Source organism: Neopelma chrysocephalum, unplaced genomic scaffold, assembly GCF_003984885.1.
Source record: "Neopelma chrysocephalum unplaced genomic scaffold, ASM398488v2 Primary Assembly neopelma1_61b, whole genome shotgun sequence".
NCBI classification, from domain to species: domain Eukaryota; kingdom Metazoa; phylum Chordata; class Aves; order Passeriformes; family Pipridae; genus Neopelma; species Neopelma chrysocephalum.
In genome coordinates this window covers 14,066,837-14,084,688 of record NW_020897717.1, presented here as the reverse complement: position 1 = coordinate 14,084,688, position 17,852 = coordinate 14,066,837, and the positions used below count along the sequence as shown (strand labels likewise).

Genomic DNA, 17,852 nt, shown 5'->3' with positions numbered 1-17,852 from the left:
TGCCTTGTGGTTGAGTGAGTGTCTTCATATGCCTTGTGGTTGAGTGAGTGTCTTCATATGCCTTGTGGCTGAGTGAGTGTCTTCCTGCTGAATTCAGCATTCAGTGAATTTAGGCTTCTACAGATTAATTCAGTCTGGGATTGCGGTTTTGTTTGTTTCCATACTTCAGAAAGTAAAAGAAGTGTTCTTTTTTCCTCCCCATCAGTGCTCTAAGTAGACCAAATTTACATAATCATGCCAGTGAGTTTTCTTTTGCAAATGCTCGGAGGAAGGGCTGGTTTGGCTCTGTGCAGCCCTGCTCTGGAGGCCGGCAGGGCGCTCTCTGTCCCCTTAACCGCTGCCTTGGAAGCGGCCCACGCTCGGCTGTTTCTCAGGGCAGCTATTGTGCTCCCTCGTTCTTTCCAGTGGAGGAGATTGAACAGATGAACAGCCTGTTCCAGCAAAAGCAGCGCGAGCTGGTGCTGGCCGTGTCAAAAGTGGAGGAGCTCACCAGGCAACTGGAGATGCTGAAGAACGGCCGAATTGATGGTTACCACGACAACCAGTCGGCTGTAGCTGAGCTCGACCGCCTGTACAAGGAGCTGCAGGTAATGGAAAGCCAGCTTGTGACCCACAATTCTTAAGGGCTTAAAAGTTTGGTTGGGTTGTTTCTTACCATATTGGAAAGAAATCCTATTGCTCCTGTTCCTGACAGACCTGCGTGTGGCTGAGTGCTGAGGATGGAGGATTAGTTGTGCTGAGTTCAGCGTAAAGAGAGGAAGGAGCACACTGTGTATATACCTTTCCTTTCTGCAATTTTGGAGACTAACCAACGTTTTCTCTGGAGAGAAAACATGACTTGACTTTTTAAAAGGCTTTTCTCTTTGTAACAGATTCCTGTCCCCTATCCTGAAAGTTAACTTGTTTTTATTTTTGTTGTTTTCTCCTCCTCCCCCACTGCTTTGTGAATTTATTCAGTTGAGGAACAAACTGAACCAGGAGCAGAATGCCAAGCTGCAGCAACAGAGGGAGTGTTTGAACAAGCGCAACTTGGAGGTGGCAGTCATGGATAAGCGTGTTAATGAGCTGCGAGAGCGTCTGTGGAAGAAAAAGGCAGCTCTGCAACAGAAAGAGAATGTACCAGTAAGTGTGGGATATGTAATAACAAAACCATTAATTTTATTTGTTGCCTCTACAGTCTGAAGTAAAAACTTGCTTGTGGGGAAAGCTGTTCAGACGCTAGGCTTGTCATCTTTATCCATATGTAAAGGAAGTCTTGTATTATTAAAGTCCTTTTCATGGTACATTAGTGTTAACCTACTTACTCTTTACAGACAAGAAATCATCTTATGCTGTCATGGATTTTTTTTTTTGATTTTTTTTTTTTTTGGCATTACTACCTCAGGTTTATAGTTCTTAAAGCTTTTTCAAAAAAGCATTTTTAATATTGGAGTATCATTTGCTGCTTGTTTTATCCTTTTTGACTTTTGTTTCAAGCTCTGATGTATGGATACTGCAGCATAAAATTCTTTACATTTTCTTCTTTTATTTTCCCAAAGGTTTCTTCAGATGGGAATTTGCCCCAGCCAGTGTCTTCTGCTCCAAGTCGAGTGGCAGCAGTAGGTCCTTATATCCAGTCCTCTACTATGCCACGTATTGCTTCCAGACCCGAACTTTTGGTGAAACCAGCATTTTCAGATGGGACGCAAGCTTTGCAGGTACCTGATGGTCCACTAAAAACACAAACTCTGCCCAACATGAGAGCTGGGAACAGTTCACAGGCTAAAGCTCCTGCAGGTAATGGCTTATGATTAATAGTTCTTATCCAGACATGTTTTGTTTTACCTAGCAGCTCTGTTTTGGTGTTTGTTTTTTTTAAAGCAAAGTGTTATTTGAGATGTCAGTCTCACTATTTGCAATTTTTTTTTTTTTTGCACCAGTGAATACATTTTGTAAGCACTGAAGATATACGATTTAGTGTTATAATGAAGTAATTCTCTTAGTGAGCAATTTGATTTGTTCTACACTGTGGAATGTAGGAGGATTTTTCTGTAAACTAATTATTTTTTTATTTATTTGGAAGTTCTCCTAAAAACTATACACCAGTGTGTGTTTCAGTTTCTAGAGGCAGTTTTAGGACATACCTATAACAACCTGGTTCTTGGATTTAAAAACTAGTAAAGCCAAGTTTTTGATCATGCATTTTGGAAATGACACATGTAAAGGATTAACCAGCATTACAAGAAATATTACAAAGCAGGCAGTTGATTGTAGCACAGAAATAGCAATAAAGTTATTGACTTGCTGATGATGTGAGGCTTGGCCTCTCCTACTTGGAGAGTTAATGGAGATTTGCTTGGTTTCTCTCTGTGGGTTTCTCCGATGAGACAGTTCAGTTCCATGAGAGAAGTGTGGAGAAACTAGAGTTGCAAATATCTCTTCTGTGCTATCTTGAGAGAAGGCTCACTTTTCACCTGGGAGAGAAGAGAAACTCTGATTTTCTGAAAAGGAAAAAATAGACTGAGCTTTTAAAATAGTTCTGGTTTGTTTTTTTCTTCCTCTCTCCATCTCCAGTTTTGGCAGGTATTATTAAAGTAGCCATTGCACAAAAGCAGTACGGGTGTCTCTTGCTGTATTGGAGAATGGAGGATTGTTTAATTTTATCTGGTTTGCTGATCCTAAAACAACTGGAGTGGAATTTTAGCTCTAGATCATACAGAATTTTTTCTAGATGAATGTGTGGTGGTGAGCTATTTGAACTGAAGCATCACTTCTTATTTTTAGCATTTAGAAAAAATGACTGCATTCTTAGAGTTTTTGGTACTTTGTCAGAATGGAACTTTTATGCTGCTGCTTATCTTTACTGTTTGAATTTAACATTACTTATTGTATTACATTATTTAGAATTTAGTAGAGAGAATTTGGACTATTTAATAGCAAGTTGAAACATCTCCTTAGTGATTTTTGCAGAGCTGTATGTCTAGTCCAGTGAATGTAAAGATCGGCTTTATTGCAGTACCTCTGCAATGAACACACAGATGATTTTTCTACTGACTTTTTGATGTCACTGACAGGGCCTGTCTGTGCTTTAAAGCATCATGTTTTTCTTTGCATGTTATGTGTTTTTCATACTTCCTTAACCACCGTGTCACTTTTAACTTACTGCAAATATTCACAGAAAGTTTCCTACCAACTGGAAAGAAGGCAATCTAGAGAAGCTTCTTTTTTGAATGCTCTAGATGCAGGTGTGTTCTAGGACAATAGTTTTGCTGCTGCTCTGATAGTTGTTTCTGAACTTGGTTTGCATTCTCTTTTTAAAACAAACAAATGAAAATCTATAGTGACAGGATTTATAGCAGTTATGGGATACTGGCATACTGTCTAGACCTGACTCTTAAAAAAGCCCACCTACCTATAATAAATAAGTCAATAAAAACTACTATTTTAGCTTAATCTGTTCCTCTTGTTCTCTCCTAGTTTCTGTGGTCCCCAGTGCAAAACCTTCCTTGTCTACCCCTGACTGGAGTAGTTCAAATGCAGACAATCATATTAGTCAAGGATCAGCCTTGACTTCAGGAAAAGGAATTGTGACTAGTGAAGGACAAGGTATGTTCTTATGTGCTTGGCTAATCTTAAAATATGGAGAATCTAGTTGACGATATCTGCCTCTTCCAAATGCTTCAGTAAATACCGAGAACCCATTTGAAAGCACAAAAAACCCATATTGCCATGTAGTCCTTAATATGGTGTTGCAGGGATTTTAAAAAGAAACCAAACCCACCACTCACTTCAGGTGAAGTAGATACTAATGCCTTCCCTACATGGTCCTGTTCAATTTGCGTGATACAGCATTTGGCAGGCCACGGGGTTCTTAGTGCAGGGGAAGGATGGATGCAGAAAACATCCCTTGTGTACACTGTGGTGAATATTGCAAAGATGACTTTTGAAAGTTGTCTTCTCTCTACCAGCTGAAGGAGAAACCTTTTTACGAGACAAAGAGAAGAAAGTGCGTCCGTTCTCAATGTTTGATTCTGTGGACCAGTCTGCCGGGCTCGGCACTCTGAGGAAGAACCAGAGCAGTGAAGATCTCCTGCGAGAAGCACAGGTATGTAGGAAACTTTCCATTCAACAGGGATTACACAGCTTTTCAAACATTGCTGTCAGAAAGCTCTCTCAAAAGTACTTAGGTCATCTTTTCATCTTTTAAAAGACTGCTTCTAAAGAAAAAAGTCTTTCTTTTAGGCTTTTAGTGGCAGTTGGTAACTCAAAAATCATTCTCTACAGTCACTGTGATGGAATTTCACATTTTGGCTTAATAGATAAAAATGGCTGTATTACTTGTACTAGGGTGTATGTGTGTATTTTTTTCCCCCCAAAGAATGGATGTGCAGAAGCATTTGCATGGGTTTTTTAAAATCGTTTACACACTTGTTTCACTGTTTAATGCAACAGTGTCCTTCAAATGTTTGATTACAGCAAGACTTCCCACTTAAATTTTGGCACAAGAGCACGATTTGATGAGGTAGGGGAGAAGAGCTGGGGGATGACAAGTACTTTGTTGGAAAACAACCTCTTGCCTACAGATGCTACTAAGTGTCTCTGATATCTCTAGAGAGAAAATACTGTGCCCTGCCATAGCTTAGTGTTTTAAACATAGCTGTCACAGAAAGAATTCAAGAGAATGGGTTCAAACTATTATATAAACAACAATGATGATAAAATGTTTCAAGCAATCTCTTCGTGTTTCCAGTGATGTTGTAAACAGTATTACAGCAACAGTAGAAATACTAGATACTGTGTTCTTCTTGGAGGCTCTTTGATCCTTCACACCAGAATTGTGAACTGTTTTACTGTTTTATTTAATGAAATTTTTTTGTCTTTCAGACAACCAATAAAAATGTAACAAAGGTGCCACCACCTGTCCCCACTAAACCAAAACAGATAAACTTGCCTTACTTTGGTCAAACCAGTCATTTGCAACCTTCTGATCCAAAGCTGGATGGAAACCTGCAGAAGCTGCCTTTGACTATTGTAGCTATGGGGAACAAGCAAAAACCAGTGACACAGCAGTCTTCCCATCCTTCTCAGCAGATACAGCAAAGAATTTCAGTACCTCCTGCAGGTTCTTCCTCTAGCCAGGAACAAATTCTTCCTTCCTCCAAACAGGAGAGTCCGCCAGCAGCAGCTGTGAGGCCTTTTACTCCTCAGCCGGCCAAAGAGACTTCACAGCCACCATTTCGAAAGCCTCAAACTGTGGCTGCAAGTTCAATTTATAGCATGTACACACAACAGCAGACTCCTGGGAAGAACTTCCAGCAGGCAGTGCAGAGTGCTCTGACAAGGGCGCAGACCAGAGGACCGCACTTCCCAAGCGGTAAGCATGTGGCTCTCTACCTCTCTTCTGATAAACCTCAGATACATGTACTTTCCACCTCGTCTGTGGGTGTAAAGCTATTCCTCAGGGGAATTAAGCGGGTGAGTGCTGCTGTAAGAATCTTAAGTGGGTCTTCCGTGCTGTATGTGAGTGTTAACAAAAGGTGTAAATTGTCTGCCTTGCATTTGCAAGATAACTAATGGTAAACCTGGTTGCCAGATTAGTTCTGTTCAGTTGATTGTATTATTTTGCTTCTTTGCCCTACATAAAGAATACACAACCTGATTCACCTTTTTTCTTTGTTCTTTTCTTGCTGATAAAACATTCAAACTTGTTTTTTTCCCCCCTACCCCTCTCTGAACTGCTACACAGTGTATGGCAAGCCTGTGATGGCAGGAGCTGGTGTACAGAATCAACTACCGCAGACGGAGAATGTCTACTCAAACCTCCAAGGCAAACCAGGCAGCCCGGAGCCTGAGATGGAAACAACAGCCTCTGCTCATGAGAATCACGAACCAGAGCGAATTCCCCGTCCTCTTAGCCCGACCAAATTGCTGCCTTTCTTATCCAATCCATACCGCAACCAGAGTGATGCCGATCTGGAAGCACTACGGAAAAAGCTGTCCAACGCACCCAGGCCACTGAAGAAACGTAGCTCTATTACTGAGCCAGAGGGACCTAATGGCCCCAACATTCAGAAACTGTTGTATCAGAGGACCACTCTGGCTGCAATGGAGACTATCTCAGCTCCATCACATCCCTCCAAACAGACGGCATCAGCTGCCAGTCCTGAAAGCCCAGCAGAAATCCCAAATCCTTATCTAAGCACAGAAACAGAAAAAGAAACATCTGCTTCTATGCCAGAACCAGCTATTGCTGAGGAAACAGAAAACACACCATCAGATCAGAGTGAAGCTGTTCTTCCCTCCGTGCCTTTGGACCCTGTACCTGAGGCTGTATCAGACAGTGATGAACTCACTCAGCCGAAAACAGAAGAACCAAGCCTAGAAGCTCCACTGCCACTGGAGGTATACATGGAAGAATATCCTCCATACCCACCACCTCCCTATCCATCAGGGGAACCAGAGAGTTTGGGAGAGGACTCATTCAATATGAGGCCTCCTGAAGTTACTGGACAGTTTTCCTTGCCTCCTGTAAGTATTAATTAGCTTATAACTTGGGTGCCCTGTCAGTAAGTCATTTCAAACTCTGCAATAAACTCTGTGCATTGTGTTGTAGAGCTTAAGCAGATATGGGACAAAGTCACTCAAATGGTCTAGAAGTCTCTCTGTGGGTATCTCTTCTATTTGTGTGATGGTCTTATCTCCAGAGTGAATGCAAATAATGAAAAGCCTCTGTTGTCTCTAGAATTAATGACATAATGAAAAGTTTCAAATGGAATCTGATATACAAATAGTAGAATCCTTCAGAGCTGTAAAGAATATTCCTTATAGAAATCTGCCTACTACATCCAATTTTTACTTCATTTTTAAGAGGAATTAAAGTTGATTTTTTTTCTTGAGGTACAGATACAGATTTTACAGGCATTTCCCACTATTTCTAAGAGCTGGAAACTAATTATCTTAATCCTGGATTGCATTTGTTTATCTGAAAAGTGCCTTGCTTGAAAAATATGGAGAAACCAACCTCTTTTGTTTTTGCTTTGAAAACTCATTTGTAGACATCAACTGTTTGCATTTCTTCTAATGAATGCTTTCTGAATTTCTTTGGAATCTAATTTAACATCAGTCTTTTCTCAAGTTGCATCAAAATGGAGTCTCTTGGGGCTAAGGGTGGGCAGCACTTTTACTGTCTTGTTTATTTTGGAAATTTCTTTCTCTGTGTGTGGTGTGATGTTATCTTGGTGCTGTATAACAGAAATGTTTTATGTTTTTGGTTTTTCAAAGACTCTTTAAAAACCTATCACGAATACAATTTTAATAACTTGATGCATGGAAGTGGTTTTTTCCACTATATCTTCAGTGCAGGGCAGTTAAAAGCTTTAAATGTGCTTTTTAACCTTGTGATTTCTGCATAGGATAGACATGGCATGTTTCCATGCTTTAAAGATTTTGTTCTTGTTCCCTTTTACAAGGAAACTTGAGTGGTAGGATTTCCTAAATTGTGAGAACTCATTTCTGGTTGGCTTTATAATAATTCTGCAATGATGAGAAGAAACCGGCCCAACTTCTTGATTTCATATTTAAATACTTGGGTTGTGCTGACAGGCTGTTTCTTTAAAAAGCCCATACTTTTGATATTATGTATAAATCAACAGGCAGAAGAGTATTTTCTGGGAATCTCTTCTTATATCTCTTATCTTCACGTGTTTGCTCTTGCAAAATGTGAGTAATTTCTATTCATCTTTGCCTGGACATCTGTCAGAAATTTACATACCCTCATGAATAGTGTTTATTGCTGCTGCACAGCCAGCTGGGGCGAGCGCTGAGCTAATGCTGGGTGCATGTTCTCTGAAGGAAAGCGTACAGACTCAGCTATAGAAATGCTTGGTTACCAGTATCAATGGGAGCATCTAAACCATTTCTGCACTTGGTTCTATATTCTTTGGAAAACCACTTTCCGTAACAGTTTTTTTTCTGCTAACCTCTACTGAACTTACAAAAACGTTAGGAACTTAACATCAGTACCTAAAGTACTTCATGGAGTGTGCTGCTTGGTTTGTGTAACAGCTGTGAGAGTTGATGCTAAAATTGTATAAACAAAAAAAGAAAAAAGGAGGCATTTTTCCCTGATGTTCAGGAATTTGGGAGTTTTCTTATTTTGTTAATGTTTGATCAAGGTGACTTCTGTATTAAAGTTGAACAGTGACCGTGTCTGGAGATAAAGGCAGAGGTCTTTTTTTAGCATGTCTAACCTGATATATTCATAATGTATCAGAGAATTGGTAGAAAACAGTATAAATTTCATATTAAACAGTGCTTTAGTTGATAATTTCTGCTGTCATTCCCAAATAAGCAGTTTTGTATTCTTGTTTTTCCCAGGAAAAAAATGCCTATAACTTGTTACCTTTTCGCAGGGGAAGAGGACGAACTTGCGTAAGACTGGCTCTGAGAGAATTGGGCATGGAATGAGAGTGAAATTCAATCCCCTTGCATTGCTTCTGGATTCATCTTTGGAGGGGGAGTTTGACCTTGTGCAGAGAATAATTTATGAGGTACAAATGCTAACTTGCAAGACAAGGAATAGCAATCTTGGTTCAAAACTAGGAAGTTGCAGCTTTCCTGGACTGGGGAAGCTAAAAGAATAGTGCACAACCTAGATCTGTCCTTGAGGACATAAGTCCTAATAGGTCATAAGTGATCGTACCTGGAGGCTGACATTAAGTGTGTTAAATCCACAGTGGGCATTTAGCATCAAGACTATAAATTTGCAGGGCAACTTTTTTCTCATTTCTTATGTAGTGTTTCATCCCCATGTGGTATGTTATTAGATAATTTGATAAGCAAAATCCACATGAACTTTGCTCACAGTTAATTGGGCAAATATCAGAAATCTGTTAAAAGTACTTTTTCTAAGTTATCAAGATCCTGTTTCTCTGAACCACTCTAGGTTTTCACTGTTAAAAGGACACTGCAAACTTATATGTGAGTCTTATTGCAAAACTGGCAGTTGTTGTGGTCTTCTGGCTATTGCTTATGTCCTTCCTAGAAATGTCTCCAATTCGTATTTCAGAATAGGACAACTCACTTTTATATGTGAAGAGATGTTTATTCTAGTGAGTTGCACTAGAATGTGAATGGTTCCTTTCTGTCTGAGCAGGTTGAAGATCCTAGCATGCCCAATGATGAAGGGATTACTGCGCTGCACAACGCTGTGTGCGCTGGGCACACGGAAATCGTGAAGTTCCTGGTGCAGTTTGGGGTGAACGTGAATGCTGCAGATAGCGATGGATGGTAATGAGTTCTTTGAGTGGCTCCTTGAAGATGCTCTCCACAAGACAGCCATGGCTTGGGGGCTGCTGCAGGTCCCTCAGAATATCCCTCATTTTGCTCCTATGGAGCTGGCAATGACTTCTCCACAGCAGAGCAACAGCAGTTCTCTGTGGGGCATCACATGAGACTGTGCAGAGAGGAAAATAGGGACATTTATACTGATATACCGTATATGAAAAAACTGTGTCTGAGGCCTGGTAGGGTGGATACAGTTGTTAGGAAACTGCTGTGTTTGAGATACTTAAGGCAGCTTAGGCATAATGAGCCTTATGCTGAAATTCCCAATGGTCCTCTCTTGTGAGATAGCCCATAACTTATATGTGCTCTGGGCAGTATCTAACCCTGCAAACTCTTCTCAGTTCTTTGTCCAATACCCAGACAACTTAAAAACAAAACAAAGTGGAAAACTACAGCCTGCAAACTAGGCTTGCAACTCATAATGGGCTACAAATCCTTCTCACAGGTAGCTGAGGAGATTTTTTACAAAAGGCTGCTGCAGGAGGCAGTGATTTTACTATTATTTCTGCATATAACAGAAGTGTCTGAGGCCTAAGACTGAGGGACAACAAACATCTTTATTCAGCCTTAGTGGTTATCCCCATTACCTGCACAAAGTCAAATCTTGAGGTAATTTTCTAGATTGTAAGAGGCGTGATGTCAGGAAGATTTCTGAGTGGGTTTTTTAATATTGATTAATTTTTTAATTGTTATTGCCTTAATGAATGTTCTTAGAATGTTAATGGATTATAAAAGGTAGCATAACTAGAGATCTGTATGGAAAACTAGCTTTAGGGCTCAAGCAGCTCTCAATGGCTGCTGTTATCTGTGAAAAGCAATTGCTCTTGACATCCTGGGTTAAGTGCTTTGGTGGGAAGCCCTCAGTGCTGCATTACTGATTGCTGGAGGTCACACGTGAACGCAGTTTGCTCCCAGGGGTCTCTCAGTGCTGCCATGAGCAGTATAAACCAAGTGTCATCTTTTCTTCTTGCCTTGCAGGACCCCATTGCACTGTGCAGCCTCCTGCAATAACGTGCAGGTGTGCAAGTTCCTGGTGGAGTCGGGTGCGGCTGTGTTTGCCATGACCTACAGTGACATGCAGACGGCTGCGGACAAGTGTGAGGAGATGGAGGAAGGCTACACACAGTGCTCCCAGTTCTTATATGGTAGGTGCCATCACTGAGTTTTGGCAAGTGCTAGGGGCTCACCTGGCACTTTTCAGTACATTTTTGCATGAGGAGGGGTAAGTTGCACACTTGGGTTGTGTGCCCATGCTTCAGGTTCCTCTTGGAAGGAGAGAGGTTTTAGCCAGCTTGCTGTCACAGAACAAGTTCCATCGAGACTAACTTCATAACATCCAACCTATGGAGGAGATCTGAGTAACAAAAGGTTTCCCTACATGAAAAACTTTGAGTTAAGCATGTGCATTGACAGATACACTGGTGCGAGGTGGCAGTCAGGTGAATCTTATCTTATAAGTACTTCTTTTACATAAAAACGAAGGTGTATATATAGTATACAGATACTTCAGTAGGCAGTTCATACCTGGTACCTAGTGTCTTTGAATGAGGAGTATTTCCTAATGTGCACTTTAGAACCAGGAAAGGTATTGCCAAGTTTCTGCCCTGATGGAGATCAGTAAGCACTGAATTTGACTTCAGCTTTCTGGCTTGTTTTCTTCATGTGCATTTAAAAAGAAATCCCATATTAAATTTAGATTTTATTAAAATAATAAGACTACAGAGATACTATCTTTTAATGGAGAGAATGAATTCCCCCTAGGGTGTGATGAGTATTAGTCAATGAGGTTTTAAATTACTTTACTGCGTGTTTTGTGTGTAATGGGGTTTTAAATTACTTTTCTCTGTTTTTGTATGTTGTTCTTGTCCCGTAGGCACCTACCAGCTGGTGTGTCATCTCTCTGTAAGATGTTAGTGTAACAGCAATGTGTAACACAGCATAAAAAGCTGTAATACTGCCTCTCTGGTTTTGTGGAACAAGCGAGATTTAAGTTTCTGTAAGCTGCTCAGCCAGCATATTTCAAAACAGTCTGTCCAGCTGTCCTCACTAAGCTTGAAAACTATCTCTCAGTGCCAAATATATAGTTTTCACTATGAAGGGAGGAAGCCTTTTTAACTAGCATCAAAGTCTGTGGGTGAAGCAAAATTCCATTTAGTTTTGTATTCAGACTCTCTAAGGGTGATCATCAAGAGCAAATATCCAAGGAAGATTGTAGAACTAGATAAAAAATTAATAATACTTGTCCAATATTTTGTACTGGCATTAACTCTGATATGAATTAAGAGATGATATCTTTGTGGTGAACAGCTCTTGAGGGAGTTCTTTCAGGAATTGTTTAATTCTTAAATTCAGGTAAACAATCCACATCTTCTTGTGGAAAGAAAGTCCATGGCTTCATTAGATACAGCATGAAGAAATGCATTCTTTCTGTTTGTGTTTTTTCTTCCTGGGCCTACCATCTGGTGGTCTCACTTGATACTCTGTTTTTTGTTGGGTTTGGGATTTTTTGTGTGTGTTATGAGATACTGTTCAATGGGTCATGAAAGGACTGTAAGGCTTGGGCCTATTGCCAGTTTTTTCCAAATTGAAACCACTGAAAATAGGGTATCTCTTGATATATTGGTTGTTCAGCTGTCAAAGTTCCATATTGTTCCATTAGGAATTAATCTTATTGCTAAGACTGGTTCTGGTTGCCTGTACTTATAGTAAGAAATTCATTCACTAGCTAAATCTGTTTCTTGCTGTAAAAGAAGTTTGGGAATGTGTATCTGTCTGTTTCCAGAACAGATACAACATTAAAACCTGGCCCTCTAAACTCATTTGTAAAGTGAGAAACCTTGCTGTAATTCATTAATCCACCTAATCCCTTTTTGTTGTAAATTATGCCCAATACTGAATAACATCAAGTGCAGGTAGGTTTAAATAAAACCATTAATCCTTCAGTGTTGATTAAATGACAAGTCTGATGCTGCTTAAGTATGCAATTTTTCACTTTCTAAGATGTAATGCCTGTGCTGTCTCTTAAGAACATGTTTGCCCTGCTACCCTTCTGTGACCCTTAATACCTCCTTAGGAGACCAGATCCATTGAGTGACTCTTCTGTTTGACTCTTGTGTTTGTCTGCTTTGATGTTTAATGCTCAGTCTTACCTTCCACGTGGGTGCAGAGCACAACTTTAGCCAAACCTGTAATTATACCAAATGCAAAGCAAAAGAAGAGTTTCTCTGGGCAGAGCTTATCATGCAGTGGAAGTAATTTTAATTTTATGTGATGATCTGGTATGCAGAAATAAAGAACTTGATTTGAGCAGATGCTTCCTTTAGCAGATGTAGCTAAAAATCCTGTACAATAGGTTGTAATAGGTAAGTGATGAAAAGGGAAATGACAAGTTGTTTTTACACAGTGTGCAGTACTCTTTGCTCCTGGAAATACCAAAGCCAAACAAAAAACCCCAGTCGGATTCAGTATTTTAAAATAAAATAATTACATAAGAGCACATTTGTGTAACAATTAAGATACCTTTTCCAGTTTGCTGCTTAGAGGCTGAGGAATCTGTTCAGAAAGAATAGTATCTCATTTTTGGCTACAGCTGTAAAATGAGCTAGTTTTAAATAACATCTGCAGGACATGTGCGTACTCCAAGACACCTTGGTCTGTCTAGAAGCAATTTAAGAGAATTGTGTTTCTGAAGTCAGTGTTTAAAAAAAAAAAAACAAAGTAGTGTCAGAAACTAAGAACTGCTGAGAAGTGTTTGAGTTAACCAAAAGCAGCTGGAGGGTAGCAGACAAATCTTTCAGGTACAGGTCTGAGATGCATCTTGTCTTAAGGTTCTGAAATAAAGTGACACAAGTGGCAAATGACACCACAAGCATCAAAATGACAAAAAGATTACTGATGAACTAAGAGTACAAACAAATATTTTTTTTGCTCATCACTTAGGTCTAGAAAGTGCGAACACAAAACCATAACCTTTTGTCAGTCAATGCTGCTCTCCCCATTTACCTCGTATTTTTTGAACACATGCAAGGAAGGATTCTGTCTGCTGTGTGTAAGGACTAACTCCACAATGTCACCTCTTCCAGGACTGGCTTTGAGTAAGCTGATGGCAACAAGATGCCAAGTGTGATAGGAATTGATGTTGGATTGTTTTTTTATTTTTTTCCTGGACTGCTCTCCAGTAAGAGTAAAGCAGTCTTTCCACCTGTTGTCTTTTTTCTTTTCTTTTTTATTTATTTATTTTTTTAATTTAGCTGCTCTGTATTTTCAATGTTGCAGGAGTGCAGGAGAAAATGGGTATAATGAACAAAGGAGTGATTTATGGACTCTGGGATTATGAGGCTCAGAACGATGACGAGCTCTCGATGAAAGAAGGAGACTGCATGACGATCCTGCGCCGGGAAGATGAAGATGAAATCGAGTGGTGGTGGGCACGGCTGAACGACAAGGAAGGCTACGTTCCCCGCAACCTGCTAGGGGTGAGTCCTTGGTACTTCCAGAGTCAAAAAGACCCCACCCCAATATGTGGAGTATACAAAAGCACTGTGTACTCGTCATATCTCTTGCATCTAGGTGAGGTGCCATTTTAAAAGTCAAGAGGAAGGAGTTTACATTCTCCGTGTATTCACGTGGGGAACAGAATAGGTTAACACCCTCTGTTTAAGATACCTAACACAGATTATATTGATGAGTGCATAAAAGAACAACATATGTCATCACCCTGCTGTACACAGCAGGCTCTCGTACTAACCTTGTCTCACCATCTTAGAGAAAAAAACCCTTTTATGCAAACATGATGTGTGCATAAAGGTTTGTTGAGCATATTCTCAGGCACATGGTGTGATTTTTGGGGCTGTCCCATAAAGGGCCAGGAGTTGGACTCAATGATCCTCATGGGTCCCTTCCAACTCAGGATATTCTATGATTCTTTGTGAACTGGTTTTCCCTTCTTTCAAAAAGTGTTGTACTGACACAAAAGGCCTTAAGAATTGAGGCTTGCATGAAGAGTGACTCATGAGTCTTTCCCTGTCTGGGTATACACAGTGCACCTTGTGATCTGAGGATGTTTCACAGATATAAACACTGCAAAATTCTAGGTTATCTTTTCTCCCAGCATTGAAAAAGAAATTACATTGCCAAGTAAAGGCAGGTTTTTGTTTTCTCCCATGCTTTTTAAGTAATATTTAACAATAATATTTAAATGAATGGCCTCTCCTTTTCTCATCACCTTCTGTACTGACCTCTTATTAAAAACAACTGTGTACAAGTAAGATATTTTCAATTATGTCCTCATATTTCTCCTCATGACTGAGTTGCTAGAAAACCCTGGCAGATGGACAAATGTATAAAAATTCCATTAAGCTTTTTTCTACATATCCAGTTGCCCTGCTGCTGGAGATAAAAGGTTCTCCAAGATTAACCACTCTGAATTTTAGCTGATTGATTTATGATGCTTGAAAGAGGCTGAACCTCCTTCCTCATGCAGATAATCCTTCCTCTTAAACTGGTTAGATTTCGCAGAGCAACTGCATCTAATGCAAAATCAGTTTTCATTTCTGTATCACTTTCAGGTCAGGCCTACCCACAATCTACTGTAAAATTCTCCCTAATGTAGTACTTCTGCTCCGTGTTTTCCTCTCCAAAGTAAACATTTCTAAATTCAGAGCAGCCATCAGCCCTGCACAGTAAGGTTACAATAGCAGCTTTTTTATTTTTTGCCTGCCGCAGTGTGAATTGTGCACGTGCTACTTGTTCATAAGCTTGTGCACTCAGCTGAGCACAGGTGTGTAAGAACACAAGGAGCATCTGTGCTTCTGTAAAAAAACCCAAAAGCCCAGGGCAAAACAGCTTAATCTAGCAATCACAACTTGTCCTTGTAAGCACAACACAATCCAAACAGAATCTTGGGGGAAAACTACCCAAGCACAGCATTAACTGTTACACTCTTGTGTCTGTTCAGTTGTTCTAGTACTTCCACTGAAATATTCTGTGGTTATTCTCAAAAGCAATTACTGTACTCTTAATATAGCAGCTGAAATCCAGGCTATGATGTTCAGCACAGAGGAAAATGTTTGGTAGTTTAATATATTCTTAACTTGTATTTTTATCATGGTTGATTTATCCTTTTGCAGTTAGGTGTACTGAATGAAAACAAGGATTAAATTATCTGCATCAGTACTCTACCCTTCCCGCTGATGCCCTAGCTCCCTAAGCTGGCAAGATAATATTGGCAAACGAAATCTTTTGAACACTGTCAGGTGTGATGAGAACTGACTAATTTCATGTCTGCTAGTGGTGAAATCATAGCAGGCTGAGACAGACCTTGTGGGTAGAGTTGTTGGCTGTCTCTTAATGATTAGTTGACTATGAAAAAAGAAGAAACCAGGGTCTGGTTGAAGGGATAAGAGAGCACCTTTAAGGAGAACTGAAAAACCCAAGATACAATGTAGACATGCATTGCCATTTAGAACACAGAGAATTCATTTCCCCTAATTGTATGAAGTGTGTCCCTCTATTTTTCATATGCCAGTAGCCATGCTTTTCAGAACAGTAGTTGTTCCCAAAGCCCTTGCAAGTGGGAGCCAAGAGCTTCCCAAGCATCTTGGCACCATCAGTTGTCACCCTGTACCCTTGTGTGTGTGGCCAGAATGTGTGAACAGCACATGGCTCAAGGGCCACAGGGTGGCAGGTACCAATTTATGGCTGGGCAGTTAAATTAATCGCACTGGCCACATACTCTCTGCTAAGTAAAACACACCTCCTACAGTTCCGTGTCCTTCTGCAGCCAGATGTTTCCAACTTGCCTGAAGACACACATGTAGAAGTTAATATGCATTGAGAGAGAGAAAGCAAACCAGATTTTGCTACCTCTCCAGTCCCCTTTGTAAAACAGGGAACAATCCTACAGTTCACTGAACACTAGAGTCTCTTGACCTACAGAGCTATGTGCTTTTCCTGGCCCACCCACCTGGGTAGAGCTGAAAGTTACGTATTGTGTGCTGTTCAATACCTTCCTTTCGAACTGACATGGCTGGTATTTTTTTTTTTTAAGCTTGCCTAAGAATGCTAAATTTATATTTGTTAGTGACCTGGATGTTTTTATAACCATGCGTTTACTACTTCATATTACATTAGCATTGTAGCACCAAAAAGAAATGTTTTGTTCCTTTATTTTTCTTTATAAAAAAGTAACCTTTTAAAGCAATAAAATTTTAAACCTCATTTCTGTTTTACCCTCAGCTGTATCCGAGGATTAAACCTAGACAAAGAAGCTTGGCATGAAATAGTACAGAAGCCAGATTCTTGAAGTACTAATCATGGATGACTTATGAAAAAAAATTCATTTTGTGTTGGTTCCAATATCATGAGACTTATTTCAATGACAGTGTAATTTGAAAGCTATGAAGAATGTGCTTTGAAAACAAATGAAGGATTGATGCATTAGCAAATGGATGAGGGCATTGTACAAGATGAAATAATGCTTGCAAGCAAATGAAATTCTGCTGCCTTTGGTCGAAGCAAGCCATTATGTTCAAGTACCCACTTGGGTTTCTTCAAACATGGCAGAAGAGAATTTCACATTTTTTCTGTATTAAGTACAAGGACCTTTTCAATTTACCATTGAAGGAATCATCGTGAAACAGAAAACTTGGCTTTGTCCAAATTTATCCTAAGGCTTTTTCCAGATGGGAGAAATTCAAGTATGTGCACAGCACCCAACTGCTTATTGCTGGAAGCAGAATGTTTGTTAAAGCAGCTAAACTGAAGTGCATCTGAACAGTGACACCCACCTGACTGATCCATTAAGCAATAACTTTTAAAAAAGCTGTAGCATCTTAGAGGTTCTATGTATTCAAACTATTATGTGCTGTAACAGAAAATGTAGTTTTAGATTCCTCTTTTTACAAAGAGTCTCATGTATTTATTGTATTTTGTACTTTGAAGACTAAGTGTAGAAACTTTCTGTAGTCCTTGACAACTTACTTGTTTTTACTCCACTGTGATACCATTAAACTTTTGTCTCCTCTTCAACTTTAACTCTGGGTATTTTAATGGCAATTTTTATTAGACCCTGTGAAAATGTTACCAGTACAAAGCAGTGCTGTTTTACATTACACTACTATTCAACTACTTTCTGTACTAAATTGAACCCCTACTCCCCCATGCATTCAAGATAGTCTTTTGCACATAAACTTTGTTTATCTTAAAAGCTAAGGGACATACTTAAGAAAAAAGATTTGGTACAGGTGTTTTCCAAATAAAGCCTTTCCTATGGAACTATCCTTTATATCTTTCTATTTGGGAATAATTTGATAATGAACACTATGTAACAGAGGATATTTCCTTAAGGGTATTTATGAAGTGCCTCACTCTACAGGCTCATGTTTTCCTGCTAGATAAGTCCTTACTGCTTTCTGAGAGGTGCCTGTAAGTAAAAGAAATGGTTTGTAAGGAGGAGGACACAATTCTTCAGGGCGAACTGAAGTCATCAGCAGCCTGTGCACAATCACAGCCTCAGGGTGTTAATAGGC

At 39.8% G+C, this 17,852-nt stretch overlaps 1 protein-coding gene across 2 annotated transcripts in view; it reads left to right on the top strand.

The window, feature by feature from the left end:
• Positions 1–17,358, top strand: part of TP53BP2 (tumor protein p53 binding protein 2) — a 49,331-nt gene extending 31,973 nt beyond the window's left edge. For both annotated transcript variants that reach the window (XM_027681773.1, XM_027681774.1), the window contains exons 7-18: positions 406–587; positions 958–1,122; positions 1,539–1,776; positions 3,457–3,585; positions 3,948–4,084; positions 4,864–5,353; positions 5,726–6,507; positions 8,391–8,528; positions 9,134–9,267; positions 10,303–10,469; positions 13,600–13,799; positions 16,561–17,358. In XM_027681773.1, coding sequence (XP_027537574.1) covers positions 406–587; positions 958–1,122; positions 1,539–1,776; positions 3,457–3,585; positions 3,948–4,084; positions 4,864–5,353; positions 5,726–6,507; positions 8,391–8,528; positions 9,134–9,267; positions 10,303–10,469; positions 13,600–13,799; positions 16,561–16,602 — 2,804 coding nt within the window. In that variant the 3' untranslated portion in view covers positions 16,603–17,358. The remainder of the gene's footprint in view (positions 1–405; positions 588–957; positions 1,123–1,538; positions 1,777–3,456; positions 3,586–3,947; positions 4,085–4,863; positions 5,354–5,725; positions 6,508–8,390; positions 8,529–9,133; positions 9,268–10,302; positions 10,470–13,599; positions 13,800–16,560) is intronic.
• Positions 17,359–17,852: the final 494 nt, after the last annotated feature.